Below are 17700 nucleotides of genomic sequence, written 5' to 3'. Positions count from 1 at the left end.
CCCATTGCATGTAATTAGCCTTGATTAATATCCCACATTTCACATCAACAGACACAGTGAATCCAAATGATCCCCATGTTCTGCTGCCTCGGGAAACCTCACTGTTCAAATTCTGTGCCTTTATCAAGGGAACATGCTGAGCAAATGGGATCAAATGATGCCTTGGCACCCACCTTGGTCTAACTATTCAGAGGGAAGCGCAATGCCTTTCATGTAATCATCTTAATCCCTTGTATCAACTAATTAATACACAGAGAAAGCTTTTACTTGCATGTGAGCAATTATAGCAACTTCCTGGTCGGTGTCCAAATGGATTCACAATATAATTCACGAACAATGAGGCTCTGGGAAAGGCAGCTTCTACAGATGACTTTTAAAATGAAAAAGGGTGTGGGGGGCAGACATTAATGATTCTGTTAATAGTAGGAAAAGAAGAATCCCAGTTTCTGAAAAAAAATTAATCTTGGAACCCTATTGTGCACACAATCGGCTGGTTTAAACAGACCCATTTACACAAGCAAAATCTGAACCAATAGCTACCAAAGAGGTTGGATTCTATATCCTTATACAGCTGAAATACCGCAGAGCTAACTTCCAACGGACTTAAAAACAAGGAAACCTGCTGCCATTAAATAATGGGCTTCTGCCAAAAACAAACCAAAGTAAACCTGCTCTATACAGACTTCTGAAAGTCTTCTAAGATTTGAGCTCAGTGATTTCACACTCCTCCATGGGGGGCGGGGGGGACCTGTTGCCGTTGCATGGGTACACTCTCATTCTCTGTCTCTCTCTCAACAGGAGGTAGCACATCCGTATTTGCAGCTGCCTGAGAACTAATCTATGAATGGGGGCCCAGGGCGGCAGGGATTGGGAACTGCGGGTGAATGGGGAAGAAGGCTTAGGAGCCTGCAGAAAAACATATCTGAAGCATCAGTACCTGCTGTGGGGTTTCTGCTCCTGCTTCCGCCCCAGCCAGAGTGGGAATTGCTCCAGCATTGGGGCAACTTGTAATCCAACCTGGGGCAGAGAGCACAGGAACCTTGTGGCTCAGGCGTTCAAGAAAAGGATCTCAGTCATAAAGCACCACATTGTGGTAACAAGCCCCGGGTGTGCACTGTGAACTTTTCCGGCGCAGATGGCTCGCTGTCTGGGGAAAGCATTACCCAGCAAAGTCCAGTCAACAAGTTCACTGAGTCCAAGTTTCAAAAAACAAAACGCTTACTCAATCACCCCCTCCTGTCAGACTATGCTGAAGCTGCTTAAAAATTGCCAAGGGTCACCCTCCTTTTTTTTTTTTTTTTTTTAAAGAATAAAATGCTAATGGCATAGGTTTGGGCTCTCCGAATTAAATACTGTACTGCGCCACCCTGGGAACCAGACACTATCCTCCGGCTAGAAGGCTAAAGAATGAGCAATTGCCAGCCGTGGAATTTTCATGATCCAGTTTCCCCACCTTCCTGTCGCATACCCACTGGCAGAAACCAAAGGGCTGTCACCCTGACGAGAGAAAACAAAGCTCTGCACTGCGTTATGAAACAGGTTTTTCCTTTCTCATAGAGACATTCCTTTATGGCGAGGTCATGTAAAACAGCAAAATGCTCAATGAACACACTTGGTCCTGTTCCCTGCAGGTGACTGTACCCTTCAACTTGACCTGTGATACAGGGAGAGGGAAAGAAAACCACTCTCCAATTTCTAAGTAAAAGGTGATCAGACGTCAGGGATGGCAGAGCAGAGCCTACTGTTAACAACAAAAAGAAACTGAAAACAGCAGCGTGGACGGACAGTCATACAGGTGTGGGCCGGGACCTGAGAGGGCAAAATAAAATGCTTTTGGAGTCGAATCTTGAGCCAAATTGACGAAAAAGGACAGCCTGGCAGGGAACGTGATGCGAGTTCCTCTGGCACCGAGAAACCTGTTATCTGGCAAGTGCGCCCCCTGCTGGCCACGGTGCTGAACTCCGCCTCTTGGTCCTGCGCCAGACAGTCCTCGGAGCTCTCCAGATGAGACCCGAGGAGGAAAAAGGAGCTCTGGCAGGCGGAGTCCCTTGTAAAGCACACAGTGGGAGCACAGGGTGCCGTCAGAATAGCGACCGCCCCAAACTACAATCTTTGTCCAGTCACGGTTCTCTGCAGTCAGAAAAAATCCAAGCAGGCTGAAAAGAATGAATACAAACCTGACTGCTGCTTTGCAAGTGAGAAGTTTACAAAGTTAGGGAGGTGGGGGCTCCCAAAGGGAACCTGCTATAAAAAGATTCTTAAGTCACTCGCATGTACTTGACCACTGTAGAAAACCTGGACTAACTACCCTTTTAAAAGTTAGAGTTTACCGTAACATTCTTAATAGTAATTATTTAAATCCTTAGCACACGGACACTGCAGCTTAGGATCAAAATGCATTCAAACAACAGGGTGGTATTTATTGCCAACAAAATATAATACTAAAATCAGTTTTACACTTCCATTGTTTCTTTCATATATATATATGTCTTCACACGGACATCTTCCAAGTTCCTTCCCAAGTTTTCGCCTTCCTTTTCACCTAATTCTTTGTCTTTGTTATTGCTGTTGCGCTCTTGTGTGAGCATGCTAATGTTTTGTAATATCAGCCCACTGTCCCTTATGACGATTCCCTTCAGAATTGCTGCATTCAGTGTCTTTGGCAGAAAATCCTATGTAATACTGGTTTGTGTGTAAGCTCATTCCCATCATCATCAATTGGAGACGGTTACTTAAGGAAAACTGCCAAGACATTCAGCTAGGCGCCATCCATTAAGACAACCAAAAAGAAACCTGTTTGTAAAGGCGCAGTGGGCCTTTCCCCTATGGGCACAAATGTCATAAGTGAGTATCTTTAGTTCACGTTATCTGCCCCTAGTCTCAGTGAGTTCACCAGTTCAGGCTGAACTTGGCTTCTCCCTGGGACCTCAATCTCATGTCTGTTCCCAGCTCTCAACTTCAAACACAGAGGACAGAGAAGGCAAGGCATCTAGGCGTGAGCAGAGATATATAATGGGCAAAACAAACATGCTTCATCTCTCCTTTGGTTCATTGGGTCTGGTTTTCATTTTCTGGTTTACATATGAAACCAGGGGGGCAAGAAGCACCAGTGGAATATAGGTCCCAAGGACAAATGCTCTCATTTCAGAATTTAAAAGAATTTTCAAAAGCTGGATATTTCAAGCACTTCTTTACTTAATCCTGTTTGTTGAAATTTTTAGGTTTTGTTTCCTCATGTTCCTTAAGCAAGCAGAAGACTGTTCAGGTAAAAACGAGAGTTCATAGTCATTCTTTTATTTATTTGTTCAAGAAATATTTATTGCATGTTAGACCTGTTTTTGCCAAAATATCCTATGTGGATAGTACAGAATAAAACAGTGCCTTTTATTCACCACTTCTTTTAGCTTGTACTGTAGATGTCTATCCCCAGGAATAACATGATTACTTGGGTTTCCATGCTGTGGTTTAGAGAGTTCAACCTTTACCTATCAAAAGGTCTGGGAATGAGTGTGTGGGTCTATTTTTATTTATAAGAGGGAGAGAGCAGAACAGTTTTAGAATGAACAAAATCAATCTGCACCAGTTTGGGGAATAAGCTTCTGCTGTGAATAGAGCTGTCAAGACATTTGCAATCTGTTTGGCCCTGTGTCCACAAGAGGCTAAAGGTTTCATAATCAAAAAGTAAGGATTTTTATTCCTTACCACTCAGATAGCAGGAGCCTCGGAAGACTTGGGGTGACTTTAGCTGTTCCATTACACCCTAAAGCACCAAAATGCACATCTATATTTATACTCACATGCACATATGTGCAAAATAATCTGTAAGAAAAACAGAATCTTAGGCTCACTACTATTTTATTTCAAGTATGGGGATAAGTATGATAATTATCAACTGGTTTCCTTATTGAATTTAAGATGTATTCATACTTTCTTCATTAAAGTCAGATGGAAAGAGTTATTTGGAAGAACACAGAGGATTTTTACTTATGGCTTCAAACATTACTAAATGGTGCAAAGTGGATGGTGCAAAGTGGGAGTAAAAGGAAGACTTCTATGAATCAAATGGTTGATTTTTGGGAGTACTCAGTGTCTTTCTCTCATATTGTAACAATACTAGAAGCACTCCTTGGCAAAAAAAAAAAAAAAAAAAAAAATCAATCAATAAGCTCTGACCGATACCAAACCCCCTCAGATTAAACTCAATATGCCATTAATATGAAAAGAATTTGACAGTTTACATAAGGGATGTGACCTGGTGCCAACAATCTCTGGCTTCTCCATTCTCCAGATGGTAGCAGATTAGTAGGCAGCCTTTATTCTCATAAGAAGATTTTTTTCCCCCCATGGAAAAACTATAAAGGCCAATTCTGTTCCAAACTTCAAGTCTCCTTCACAAATGTCTACTCAATTCTGGGCCTTAACTAATGCCTATTAAAAGAAGCCCTTGGGCTTGAAGCTATGGAAAGGGGGAAAAAAAGGCTAAGGCAAACTTAACTCTAATGCCTGTCTTTAAAAGATCTATTGACAGAAGCAGTGGGGAGAGTTTGAACTAATGTTAACTTAAAGAAAAAGGCTGGTGGGATTCAATTGTGGATGTGAATGCTTGCTTGAGTTTGATCTTGACGGGGCTTAAGATAAGGGAGATAAAAACCTAAGCCTACTTACACATTAAAAAATGCAGTTGCACTAAATTCACTACATACCACTGTTCTCAATTTGATTTATGCCCATCATCAGCAAAGATGCTGAAGGACATCCCTGTCTAATATGGTAAAAAGCCACGGCAGAGGGCACTTGCTCCGCTTTGCTGATGCTAACATGAAAAATCATTTCCTGACAATGCACGACGTTCGTTCTTTCACATTAATTCTTCAAATGTAACAAAGAATAAAAGTGGAATTCTTCTTTGGTCCTGTTCTGAAGTATAAATATAACAAGCAGTTAATCAAAGAGATCCAAGAGGCGAAATGCAGCCTTTAGCCTGTAAGAAATTCTTCCACCGACACACAGGAAGTGATCTTTAAGTCATTAGGAAAAATCCCATATTTTGTAAACAGATTGACCTAAGTAACACTCTGAAGAATTTTCAGGTGCACTTTAAATCCAGAAAGCTAAGCAGACACCTTCCCAAAACGTTTGGCTTGTTTTGTGGTCATCGGGACACATACCATGTATCCGAAAGGAGAAAATTATGTTCTCTGAAGGGGAAAACCTTTTCTGGTATTCCTGTGAACCCACGAAGGCTGCTTTTCATACCAATTAGTTCAGAAAATGTGTTAGAGATACTTTTCATTTAGTTTTTAATGCTTTTATTAACATTTTTGCAAGTTGGTAAAAATGTGGTAGATGTTGCTTGGAATTGGATTTTTTTTTTTTTTTTTTTTTTTTGAGACAAGTCAGTCATGATCTCTGAGATCCTGAAAACTATAAACTCATCTATTGTAGACCTACTGAGCTCAGTGAAAACACATAGTACATACAGCACGTGGTCCTTACCCTCGAGGAGTTTACATTCCACTATGAAAATTGGGCCACAGAATAAAAGATTTGGTAAAAATTCAAGATATCGGAAAGAAAGAGATTAGAAAGAATAAAGACAGCATGTAGGATTCTACCTGTTTAGCATGACCCATTTCTACCAGTTTCCAAAATCAAGAAAACATCAGCATTTGCCAAAAGCAAATACACTTAGAGGTCCCAAGAAATAAAAGTTTTCATGGAAATCTCAAAGGCAATAAAAAGGAAAGGCAGGATTTATTTAATTTCTTTTCTGCAAACTGCCTCATTTCCTAAAGGAGGAAATGCCAGGCAAACAGCAACTTAAGTGGTTGTATTAAACACTCACCCAAGGATGCCATTAATGATAACCGTCCCCAGCTTGTTTAAGCTAAATGTCTAGTTCTCCAAATGCGGGGTACAAAATGGGTTTATGTAAACGGGTGTTTTCTAGTCTTCTGCTCTTCCTACAGTGTTCTCACAGAAACCACCATTTCCATCATCATTATCAAACTCTTTTTAAGTGAGAAAAGTTACATCGAGTAGAGGAACTATCCCCAATCCAATAACTGGGACCATCACGGCAATCAGATAAGAAGTTTAGGAAACGGCTTAAGGAAATGAGCTAATAACATGACTGCGCACAAGCAGATTATCTCTGATTGCTACAAAGAATGCTATTAGGGGGCACCATGTTTCCAAGTGATCATTTTTCCAGCCTTTTACAGAAAGGTTAATCTGCCATCCTATTCATAAAATCAATTTTGAATCATGCCAAATGCAAAATAATTACATGAGAAAAATCCATCATCAGGAACTATGCCGACATTTCTTTCAATTGTCTTGGACGAGACTAATTCAGATATTTTCCTGACCATAAATTTACCCATGAAAATAAAGGCTGTATATATGACTTTATCAATTACCACTGTTTACCCAGCACGTTGGAACAGACTCATGTGAGAGGAAAACACAGTGGCTGTTTATAAAGATTCTTACAAAGCTGCTAACACTCAAATTCTTTACTACATGAGGATGGGGGAACACATCAGAGAAGCTTGCCATACTGTTATTTAACCGCAAAAATACTAAGCCTCCTCCCTTTAGAATCTCAGAACAATTGATGAAGTTGTACAATACTAAGGTATGATGAAATCCCTTCTCTAATCCACATTGTGACAGTCACATTGTTGCACACATAAACCCCTCCACCCCATGAAGGTTAGCATTCCAGGGTTATTTCCAGTCCAAAACATGGATCTGTTTCAACTTGCCCACCTATCTCAGCTTTAGTCAGAGAATTTCGTCTGAATTATTAAGCATCTACATTTTACTCTTACTTTAGAAAGATCTAGTGGCCAACTGCACCAGTTTTTCGCCCTTGCCTTGCAGCAGATCAGATTGTGAAATGTAAATCAGAATACCTTTCACCTGCAAAATGACTAACATAATTGCCAACACAAATTTCCTTAGGCCCTGAGGGGGTTTTCAGAGGCACTCTGGCCACCTGGTCACTCTGAACCAAGTCAATTGTGAACATAAAATTCAAATCTTGCTTGGGAACGTAGCCTGGGAAAATGGGAACTTTGCCATTCCCAGATGAAGTCAGTTTCTCGGCTGGGCTGTTGTGTCTGTGAATAGCATTTCATAGTTTCTATGAAACCTAAATATTAGATATTATTGTAGGCTAAAACAAAAAGGAAGAGCTGTGTGCCCTTTCAGACGCAGAAAACCCAGTGAAGGGTCAGCAATAAGGGTTAGATCCAAAAGGCAGGCCAAAACGGGATATTTAAGGATGCCCCACTCCAGATGGATTACATCCAATGCCCACTTATCTGAAATGGAATTAGACCAAATGTCAAGAGGAAAGAATGGCCAGGCTTACCCCTTCGTGTTTTGGGAAGAGCTAGTCTTAATGTTTTGCTGACATTTTAAGTATAAAAGGGTCTTATTGTAAACTCTGGACCCCCAGAAGGTCTGCTTCTAAGGAACTGTGAAAGGAGAGATTAGTTGGGGGAGCCTCACCATCGGATTCTACCCTTCAATCACGTTAGACACAGAGCTTTAGCCACTTTTTTGCTTAAAGTTATGCATGTGGTCAAAAGTTTAATTATATCACCGGCTGCATCAGCAAGCATATTGTCTGCCATCCACAGGAGGGATAAACCTTTTTTTGGAGTGCGGGGTGTTCAGACTTTGCTGGGGAAGACTTCCTGAAATCTTGGGTTATGCCTGACAGTTGGCATTTTTTTCCTTAACTGATCAAAGAACACAGCCTGGACCCTTATAAGATTATAAAAGGTTTCTCTTCAAATTCTCAACTTTTGGTGAGGCCCCTACTCTCTGGCCAAACAGCTGAGTTTTTAATGGATTGGGTCTCAAGACAATCAAATTGGCACCTTTGACATAACTGACTGGTTCTTTGCCAGTCAGTCATTCCTCCATTCAATCAACAAGAATTTATTAAATGCTTAGGTGTTGAGAAGATGCAAAAGGGTGCCTCTCCTAGAAAAGTCTGCAATCTAAGCAAAGCACTGAGTAATTAAACTAGTTATGAGTCAATCCAACTGGTTATGCATGTAAAGCAGGCCAAATCCATGAAGTCTGAGGTAACTACAAGTTTCATTCTGGAAGTTGAGCAATGTTGATTATAATCAGTTTTGGGTTGTGGATTTCAGGGGTGCCAGGCAAGGAGTAACTGCCCTAGAAACCAACCCAGGGAGGCCCAAGACAGAGCCACATGAGGCCAAAACCAGTTGCCAGTTCTAATAAGTAGAGGGAAAAAAAAGTGAAAAATTATTCTAGACTTTTAAAATACATAACTTTCAGTTTGAATCTGAGTGTTCTAGAAGTTGTAATACAGTCAAAGATGACCAGAAAAAACAAATGATAAATAGCATATCTCAGACTTATCAAGCAAGAGGCACCCTTATAGGCATCCACTGTTAAGAGCATCTGTCTGGTTAATACTGATGGTGACAGTTTTTTTCTCCCCAAACACACACACACTCACACCCATGTACATCTGCTGAGCAGAATCCTTTTTGCAGTAAAAAGGACACAATGGCAATATGATTCACCAAAGAAAATAGCACTGCTCTGAAGCTAGAAGGGAGCCTATGATGATATGGAGTTGGCTTCTATGTTGCTTCTAGTAGGCCCAGTGCCTAAAACCCCTGCAATGTTTTAATATATTTTCAAATAAAACAAAATAAAATCCAGCCTTGATCACATTTGCCTTTATACCAACCCAGTCATAAAACAGAATTTTAATTTTTTTTTAATGGAAGAAAGGACCCCTAAAGACAAAAGTGCATAAATGGGGTCTACACAAAGCACACTGTGGCCCTAATCAACTCTGCCACTTTCTGCTTGCCCACTGCATGCCTTGGACTCTACAGACCCTCTCTATTCTTCCCAACAACTCTGGAAGTTAAGCATTAACACTGTCCTCATTTTATACAGGACATTATAGCACAAAAAGCTTCAGTAATCATGATGCAGAAGAAAGACCACAGCTTTTGGACATGAACACAGCTGGAGTAGAATTCTGGTTCCTCCACTAACCAACTGTGTGACATGGAGCAAAGTACAACTTTCCAGGGCTAAGAGAATGAAGTAAAATATACACAAAGAGCAAGTACAGAATAAGCAAAAAATAGTGGCCATTACTATAATCATTACTATTGTCTAAGGTTGAACGGCTAGTGGCTGACCCAGCATTCTAACTCAGGTCTGCTGCTGAAGTCTTTTCTTTATGCCACAGGGTTTCTCTTTAGAACTGCATGACAGACAAGAGGCTCCAAGAAACCTATAGTCGTGTGACCCAGACATTAAAAAAAAAAAAAAAAAAAAAAAAAAAAAAAAGAAAGGAAAAAAAAGACCATCCTTAAATAAAATAATTCCATTCAGAATTTAAAAAATTAAAAAGCCACAGTTAATAGTGCCATAGTCCTTTTCTTTCTTTCTCTGTCTTAATAATAGAAATGAGCAACGTGACTTGGTAATTTTAGTTCAAAAAAAGCACAGGGTGAATTCATCATTTAGTTGAAATGTTTTCATCTACCAAAGACGCTGCACCCCAAATTCACATTTAGCACAACTTCCATATGCCCCACCTTGCTGCATGAATGGCACTTCTGACCTTTGCATCCTTCAGAGATTTCACTTTTTAGCCAACAGATTTCTCTTCGGTTCTTTGCAACATTTTAACTACGTAAGAAGGAGACAGATTGTTTAATCAACTACAACTCAGAATATTTATAATAAAACTCTTTATCCATAAATCTCTTAACAGTTTACAGTCGTCCACAGCATTTCCTGGACTTTCAAGGCTGATTTTATATGCTTTGGGTGAGAATTTCAACAATAATTCAGCACCTCAGAAAGGTCTATTAGTGACTATATAATCACACTTTTAAAGGTGCCTGACAAGTTTATATAGTGGCACACAAATTAGAATTTAAAGAGTTCTTTTCAGTGACCAACTCCCAGTGCAATTGAAGATACTTAATATTAAAAGTTAAATATCTGACAAGACCTTATGAACACTGTGAAGAAATAAAAATGTTCCATTTAGAGAACATTTTTATAATATACAGAATTCTACATCTAAATTTAAAAATTAGGAACATTTGCATGAGAACAGGATCTATATTTTAATCAACTCATTTTCTCCAGCTATTTACTTCTTCTTGCAAGGATCTTCTACTCTTTATGATCAACTAAAATTATGATAAATTAGGGTGAGCAACTGCATAGCACAATACTCATACCCTTTCACAGGAAAAAAGAATAACAACCAAACACCACACAAAAATAAGCATGCACCCACACTGTGTTGTACTATTCCATTAGCTGTGTCCACACAAAAGTTTGGCTGTTTTGGTCAATTTGTTGTTCTCCAAATTGTAGAAATCATGGATCTTAAAATCAGCTTGTTCCCAAAAAAATGAGCTTAGAGAATTTGCTGATCTCAGCATTGAGCCAGTATGTTGAGAATTTTTTTTTTTTTTAACCGTAAATTTGTGCTTTGGATGCAACTGGAAGATGACTTTGAACAAGAAATTTTTAAGATGTGTGTGTATAAAATATACGGTTGTAGCAAGACCTCATTAAAGCTGAGCAATTCAGGCTGTGAACAACATTGCCAGCCAGGCTGTTTAATTCAGATCTAGTTCCCTCTTCCCCAGCATGCTCATCTGCCAAAATTGCATTAATAACTTCCAGAAACATCATGTTTTTCACCTTGGAACAAATGAATACAGGTTAAACTGTTTCATAAACACAGTACTGAAAGAGACCTCAGAAATAATTTAGTCTACCTCTTCCCCACTTGCTAAACTTTCCTTCCCCTTGTGATATGAGCCTGAGAGATTATTCATTATCATGGCCCTTTACCCTGGAGACATATGAAGGAATAACAAAGAGCAACAGAGACACGCTGTGCCTTTAGGGATGTTAACAGCCGAAAACAGTGAAAAATTCCACTAGTCTACAGTACCTCAAATATCTGATTAAGCTGTAGGCCAGAATTATGCTTCAGATTCAAGGAAAACTGTTTAAAATCAGCTCCAAAGCCGTCTACACCAGTGACCAAGTGCTGCTAGAGCCTTCACTGCCTGGCTCAAGACTGGGATTGAATTTCCCCAGACAGTTCACTACTGCAGACAATAACAGTTGCCACATTCAAGTTTCATATGTTATAACACCCTGTGATTTAGACTCAAGTTCCACTTGTACAGCTGCCTGCTTAGTGTGTAAATGGGAACAGGGAGTAGAGTCTAGGTCCCCAGCGCAAAGAAAACAGATCCTTTTATATCTTAAGAGACAAACTCGCTGTCCTGAAGCCTCATGAGAACCAAAAATTCCTATATCATTTTAGCAGCAAAAATGTCTCTGCTCAATATTCAGAAGATTTTAGCTACATGTTGCAGGTTTTTCTCAGATCACCAACTTCAAACGCAAGCAAGTAAAAGAAACTCAGAGACAGAAAGCACCTCAAAATTTATCTCTGCAAAGAAATGAAGAAAAGGAACTGTTTTCCGTACTTACCTGGACAACAAATCCTGGTGCCTAAAGTCTTATTCTAAGTACATAAGTAGAAATCAACTGTATATAAGTGAAAAATGAGTTTAACAAAAGAGACTGAAGACTTCTACAAAAATAAATTGTTAGTAACTCTAATAGAGAGATACGATATTACTTACAAGTCCATTTTCACTTCAACTAGTATAGTGTTAAATATTTTTGATATGCTAAAGCGTTTACCAAGTACCAGACTGGAATATAACAGGTACTCAAAAAATATGCGTAGAATGAACATATATTTTTAAACTACTTGCATTCAAGAATCATTAAACATATCTACATAGGAAATTAAGTTCATTTGGGGCTGAGATGATGCTTTGTTCGTTTTAGCAAATACAAGACTGAATACTACAAATAGTAAGTGATTCAATAAATGTTTAGTGAACAAAATATGGGCCTCCCAAAGATTCTAAAGACCTGTAAATTACCATCTTGAGTCAGTTTAGGAAGCTAAGCAAGAAATGTGGGATTGCTCCATCTAAGCAATCAGAAACCATTTTCCACTGAATTCCACAGGCCCCAGAATGGAATATTTTGGAACATAAAAGTGATTTCTCCATTATTGTCCAGATGATATTCATGCAAGCTAATGTTTAAATGTTATTTTTATTTTCATCAAGTCTCAAAAGTAAATGATTTAAAGTAAAACTAAACATAATTTCTAAGGAATTTATAAAGATCTTGTACCAAAAAAATAATAATAATAAATGACCTCACTCTCTTTTTTCCCCTTTTCTGTTCCTTTCCTATTCTGCTCTTGCCAGATTAATGTCAATAATTCCACATTCCATTTCAAACAACAGATGAATAGATAGAAGATTAGCTTTTCAGAGAAACAGCTGTAAATAACTATAATCTAGTTAGTAGGATTCCTTTATGGCTTGAAAGGTTATAACAACAGGAGTCCTAAATTTCCCTGATCAAAAACTTTAATTCCCTCCTATAGGGAAACAATAGGACATCTTCTGAAGTTCAACAACAAGGTCATGTATACAACATTTATACATATGAACTAGTCATAAAGAAGCAGGGTAAAGAATTTTAATCCTGTAAAATTTAGGTACACAAAGATCCAAGGATCTCATAACTAAATATTTTCTACCAAAAAGTGACAGGAAAGGTAGCTTAACATCAATCACTTCTCAATGTCCTAAGAGTGACCCCATCTCCTTAAAAAATACAGCATCCTAAGAGAATGTCCAAATAAGTCTGGCTAAATTTAAAACAACTCAGAGTGAAGTGGGAATAATTTATTCAACAAAATATTCTCGTTCAGACTGAAGTACCTGGAAAAAGAAAATATGAAAATATCAGGTTTAATGGCACAATAATAATTTGGATATAAAAATATTAATTGTGCACTACTATGTATCAAGCATTGGCAAGGCAATAGGAATACAATGGGCATAATTTCCCTACTCTTTTACGTGAATTTGCTTTTTCAGACATCTTCCCAATGAATGAGTTTTTATAGAAATGATTCTTGCTTGGTAAGAAGCAAGAGGGCAGTCTGAAGAACTAGGCTCTTCCCTTCAGATCTGAGTGGGTTACACTATGGCTAGGGAGCAAAGGCAGAGTGGACACAGTGGAGAAAAAGGGTCGGTATTATGGGATGTCAGCACTACTAGGTAAAATTGCTTTATACCTCAGTAGACAGACATGAAAACTGCTTACTTATAACAAGTTCTTTATATGGAATGAGACAGCTCTTACCCATTAGAATGATCAATCTTTTATTTGATCATTCCATGAAGCACAGACAAATTGAATATTTTCATTCTCCTGACTACCAACTGTGGAAAACACCCACAGCCAACCAGATGTCATAAGACGTAGGCCAAATCCAGGCAGGTTTTCTGGTGACCACTGACCTGCACACTTAATCTACACCTCAGAGCAAAGATAAGGGCCCTACTTCTAGTTCATGGGTCCCGAAGAGTCCATTGTGGATCTACGCAGGCTTGATGTCCATGGGGCTTTATACATCTTTAGGGAAAGGTCACATGCAAACATTCCCAAAGGCCTAATTAGCTCTAGGGGATACCAACGAGGTCCAGGCTACTCTGGGAATATCAAGAATTTCTCCACAGGACCAATCAGAATCCCCCTCAGGAAATCTACATAGCACAACTTTGTCCTCAAGAGATGGATGAATTGGGCAACAAACCAAGACCAGTGCTTGAGTTATTCTCTGAAGCAACGTCAAACTTTCATGATGACTGGGATCGAGTATTGGCCATATTAGCCTAAATCAGTTACCTCTAAACACCAAGGAGGCAGACTCACTGAAGATGAATCCCATTTTGATGTCCACACAGCCAAAATTCAGTCATTTCAGAAAAAGGAGTAAAGTCAAGGCACAGTCCAGGTAGCTGGCTGCAGCATTTCCTCTGAGATTTATATATTCCCTAAATTTATCATTTAAGCATAAGTAATCTTTAAATTCAATAACTGGACATTTCTCTCTCAAATATTATTTTCGATAGTCATTACCTTCAGAATCTTGCCAGTCTCTCTTCTGTTGTATAAAACTCAACCATTAAAAAATTTAATGGGTACAATTAATGTCTCAGATTTGTTTTCCTTCCCAGGTGACAGCATTTACCGATAGTTGTTGCTGATGAGCAACTTGCTGTCAGCTTTCTTAGTTGCTCCTGCTTGCTAGCCATGGGACTTTATGAGAATCTTTATTATACAGCAGGCACTCATTAAGTGTTTGTGGAACATATGAAAGAATGAACCCAGCTACTGCTAAAATACTATGAGGCTCCATATAAAGAATGTAAGAGGTTTGACCCATTGCAGGCACTCAGTAATTGAGGCAAGGGCAGAAGTGGCAGTGATGGTGGACAAGGTAGTCAGAGTGGTCATAATAGTAGCCAGTCTTCTTCTGGTTATTCCAACGTAGGGAAAATACGCACATCAGACAGAGAATATTCCCTGGTCAGTAGGGAAAGTCAATTGCTGATATTATGGGACCAGTGAGGATCATGATTACAGATGGGTAGTCCCCATGGGCTACAAATGGTATGAAAATATACCTTGGGAATAAATCCCTTATATTCCTGCAATGGATGGGAATAAAAGCAGAATAGGATTTGAACAACACAGTTTCATGCAATATCAATAGCAATAAGTAGATACAATTTTCTGCTTTTCACTTATAATAAGAGCTACTGGATGGAAATTCTAAGCTAACTTCTAGAAAATGCCAAGGCCAAGGACCCTGTCATAGGCACCCAGCAGCTGGCTTATTCCTACTGCAACTACATCAATGGCACAAAGGAGTTTTTCCTCATATCCTAAATTTATTTCCATTTCTGATGGCAGCAACGGCCAGTTCAAGGAAAGCAGGAAAGCAGTATGGGGATCTGGAAAGATAAATTGTTCTTAAAAAGAGGATGATAGCTCAGTGACAGTACTGATAAATTCTAAATAATATTAGGCCATCTACAGAAATAGAAACACCTGTAAATCGCATCTATTTCTTACCTAAAAAGTACAAGTAAGAAAAGAGTTTTCAGAAGGAATCTGGATGAGACAAACAATTAGGACAGACACTATACCCACTATCCAACAGGTGAAGGTTAACTACAAGAAAAGAGGGTGGGAGGGTAGGGATTTTATTGAATTAGTAAGTCCTTTAAAATCAACTCAATCCTCAAATATGGAAAAGATAATTCCCTTTCCATGAGAGAAGTTGAAATGGTGCCATAACAGAAATTAGCCCTAAATGTTTTAAAACTGTGGTTAAAAGTTAAGTTACATAAGAACATCTGGATGATGATAAATCAGTGGAAGATATTATATGGTATAAAATAAAATTACATTTTTGGGACAGTTTAGTTCACTGGTATGTTTAATGCTTTGGATAGCACAGTGAGTAAAACTGCTGAAATGAAGACTACCATGCAAAGCAGATCACTCAAAGAGAAAAATCAGACTGACATCAAAATCCCCATCAAACTAATGCTAGAGTGGATGCGATTTTTTTAATGACTTATCTTGCCACTGGTCTGAAAAATATTGTGTTTATCATGTTTTCCTTTGTTTCTGAACTCTTTGGCCAACTCTTGAGATTGCTCAAATTCGGGTATTTTTGTTGTATTCAATCATGCTCAATTAAGAATAGAACCTGCCTAAGTAAAACTCATGAAGTAAAGATCTATAATTATAATAATTGCGGTAATGTTTTTTAAAGATACTACATATCTAGAAATCAGGAAAAGTAAGCTGGTCTTTCCTATAAAAAACTAGACCAAAGAGAGAAAAAGATGGTAAACAAATCTCCAGCCCTAACTAGGGCTATTGAGTACACAATTGAAATAGCCAACCTCATAAATCCACCTTTAGAAAGAACAGCTAAAAGCATGAGATTGAGGGAGGACGTAGAACCATGAATAGAAGGTAAAAATGTAGGACAAGTCTCTTCCAGGCATCTGGACCCGAGAAAATGGACCCTGTGCTACTGTATTCCAGGCATCCCTAGAGTGCTTTTACTGGATGACTGTTTTTATTACCCCTCTATTCAAAATAATTATTATCCATTAATGTGTGCATTTAAAATGCAAGGAGTGGTTTAAATGTGGTTCAATTTTATGGGAAAATAGCTCCAATAGCCCTGTATTTATAGAAATGTACCAATCTTAAAGGAACATAGCCACTCAACAAAGCGAAGTATATCTGTTCAGAAGAAAACCAAGAATTCTCCTTCAAAATGGGTTATTTTAAGGAAATAATTTAGGCTAAAAATTAGAGATAATTTTGTCTTCAGAAGTTTTCAGCTGTTAAGTATATCAGTGTCTTACCAAAGAATACTGCAGAGTCTCTATTTCTGGAAAAAATAGTAGTAAGAATTAACAACTGCCATTCAGATATGACTGGGGTAATCTTACACGGACACAGAAGGATCAACTAGATTATTTCTTATGGAATCTTCCCAGACCCATGAGTCACTGTACACTAAATGGATGTATCAAATCTGTTATAGATTGCATTTATTTTCACCTGTGTCTCAGTGAAATGTAGAAAGTAGGGAATATTAGGGAATGTGGTTCAATTTTCTATCTAAGATCTTAATAGCATCCAAAACCCACTTAAATGATTAACATTCATGACATGTAAAAGTTCTTGATAACATGCTAAACTGAATCACGCCATTTCTCTTCCGTTTCTCTCCCTCCTGTCCTTGTCTCCTCCTTCTTTGATGGAAAATTAGGGAAGTAGTAAGAGTGGAAGCCTCTAGGCCTCTAAAGAAACCTGAAAGTTATTTCAGGACTCTCAGAAGACTTCTTGACCTACTTGTATGCTGGGAAAAAAAGGGGAAGAAAAGTGGCAGAAAATATGTACAGTTTTTAAAGTTATGAAAAATCAAGCATTTATACTTGAAACTGTATATATGTAACAGTTATCACGCTCTAAGACAATGACATCGGTTTTCTCCTTGTCTTTGCCACTTATAGTTTTAAGGCTGACTGTTCCTGTCTTTTGGGGTTGCCCCTCCCTTATATCTAGGAAAGCAATCCAGGTAGCAGGAGATGCGGAGAAGACAATTCGACCCACAGCATGCTAAAACACAACCACAGGCCCTATGGTGCCAGGCACCAGCCTGCAAACCAACGTGTACAAAAGAAAGTTACCAAACACAGACAAATTGGGAAGACTACATAATGTAACCTGTGCAGAGATGAGGCTAACCCCCTCCCCCCCACCGATGACTCTCTCCCTTGGCTGATGTAATAACTCATTCAAAAATACGGGCTGGCAAGAAATTAATCAAACCAACCCATTATCTGAAAAGAGTGTTCAGATTCTACTTGCTGCTTATGTTGTCTGAATTCGTCTTAAAAATAAGCAGATTTTATTTTTGGTTAAAAAAATAAGCAACAGAGATAGATACCAGGTCCATCGGCCTATTGTTCCACATTTAGAGTATATAGTAGGAGGCCCATTCTAGTCACCCCATTTGTATCCTTCCATCCTGGAAGAGGATCTTCTCAGGATTTTTCTTTTCTTCAAGTGATGTTCATCGCCTATTTATCCTAGTCTTTCTGCACTGACACTAATCTGCCTTGAAATTGGCTGATTCCGCTGGAGCCTTGTTTACAGGGAAGT

The 17700-nt window shown here is 38.7% G+C and overlaps 1 protein-coding gene across 5 annotated transcripts in view; it reads right to left on the bottom strand.

Annotated features, from left to right (window-relative positions):
• Positions 1-17700, bottom strand: part of EFNA5 (ephrin A5) — a 293503-nt gene that overhangs the window by 190481 nt on the left and 85322 nt on the right. Inside the window, exon 1 of one of the 5 annotated variants that reach the window (XM_074382912.1) lies at positions 938-9322. The exons of the other annotated variants lie outside the window; for them this stretch is intronic. Within the exon in view, the coding sequence (XP_074239013.1) occupies positions 938-996 (59 nt within the window). The 5' untranslated portion in view covers positions 997-9322. Of the gene's footprint in view, positions 1-937; positions 9323-17700 lie in introns of those variants that run through there. 5 annotated transcript variants of the gene reach the window in all.

This window comes from Saimiri boliviensis, chromosome 1, assembly GCF_048565385.1.
Source record: "Saimiri boliviensis isolate mSaiBol1 chromosome 1, mSaiBol1.pri, whole genome shotgun sequence".
NCBI classification, from domain to species: domain Eukaryota; kingdom Metazoa; phylum Chordata; class Mammalia; order Primates; family Cebidae; genus Saimiri; species Saimiri boliviensis.
Note: the sequence above shows the minus strand (reverse complement) of the source record. Positions and strands in the feature narration are given on the sequence as shown.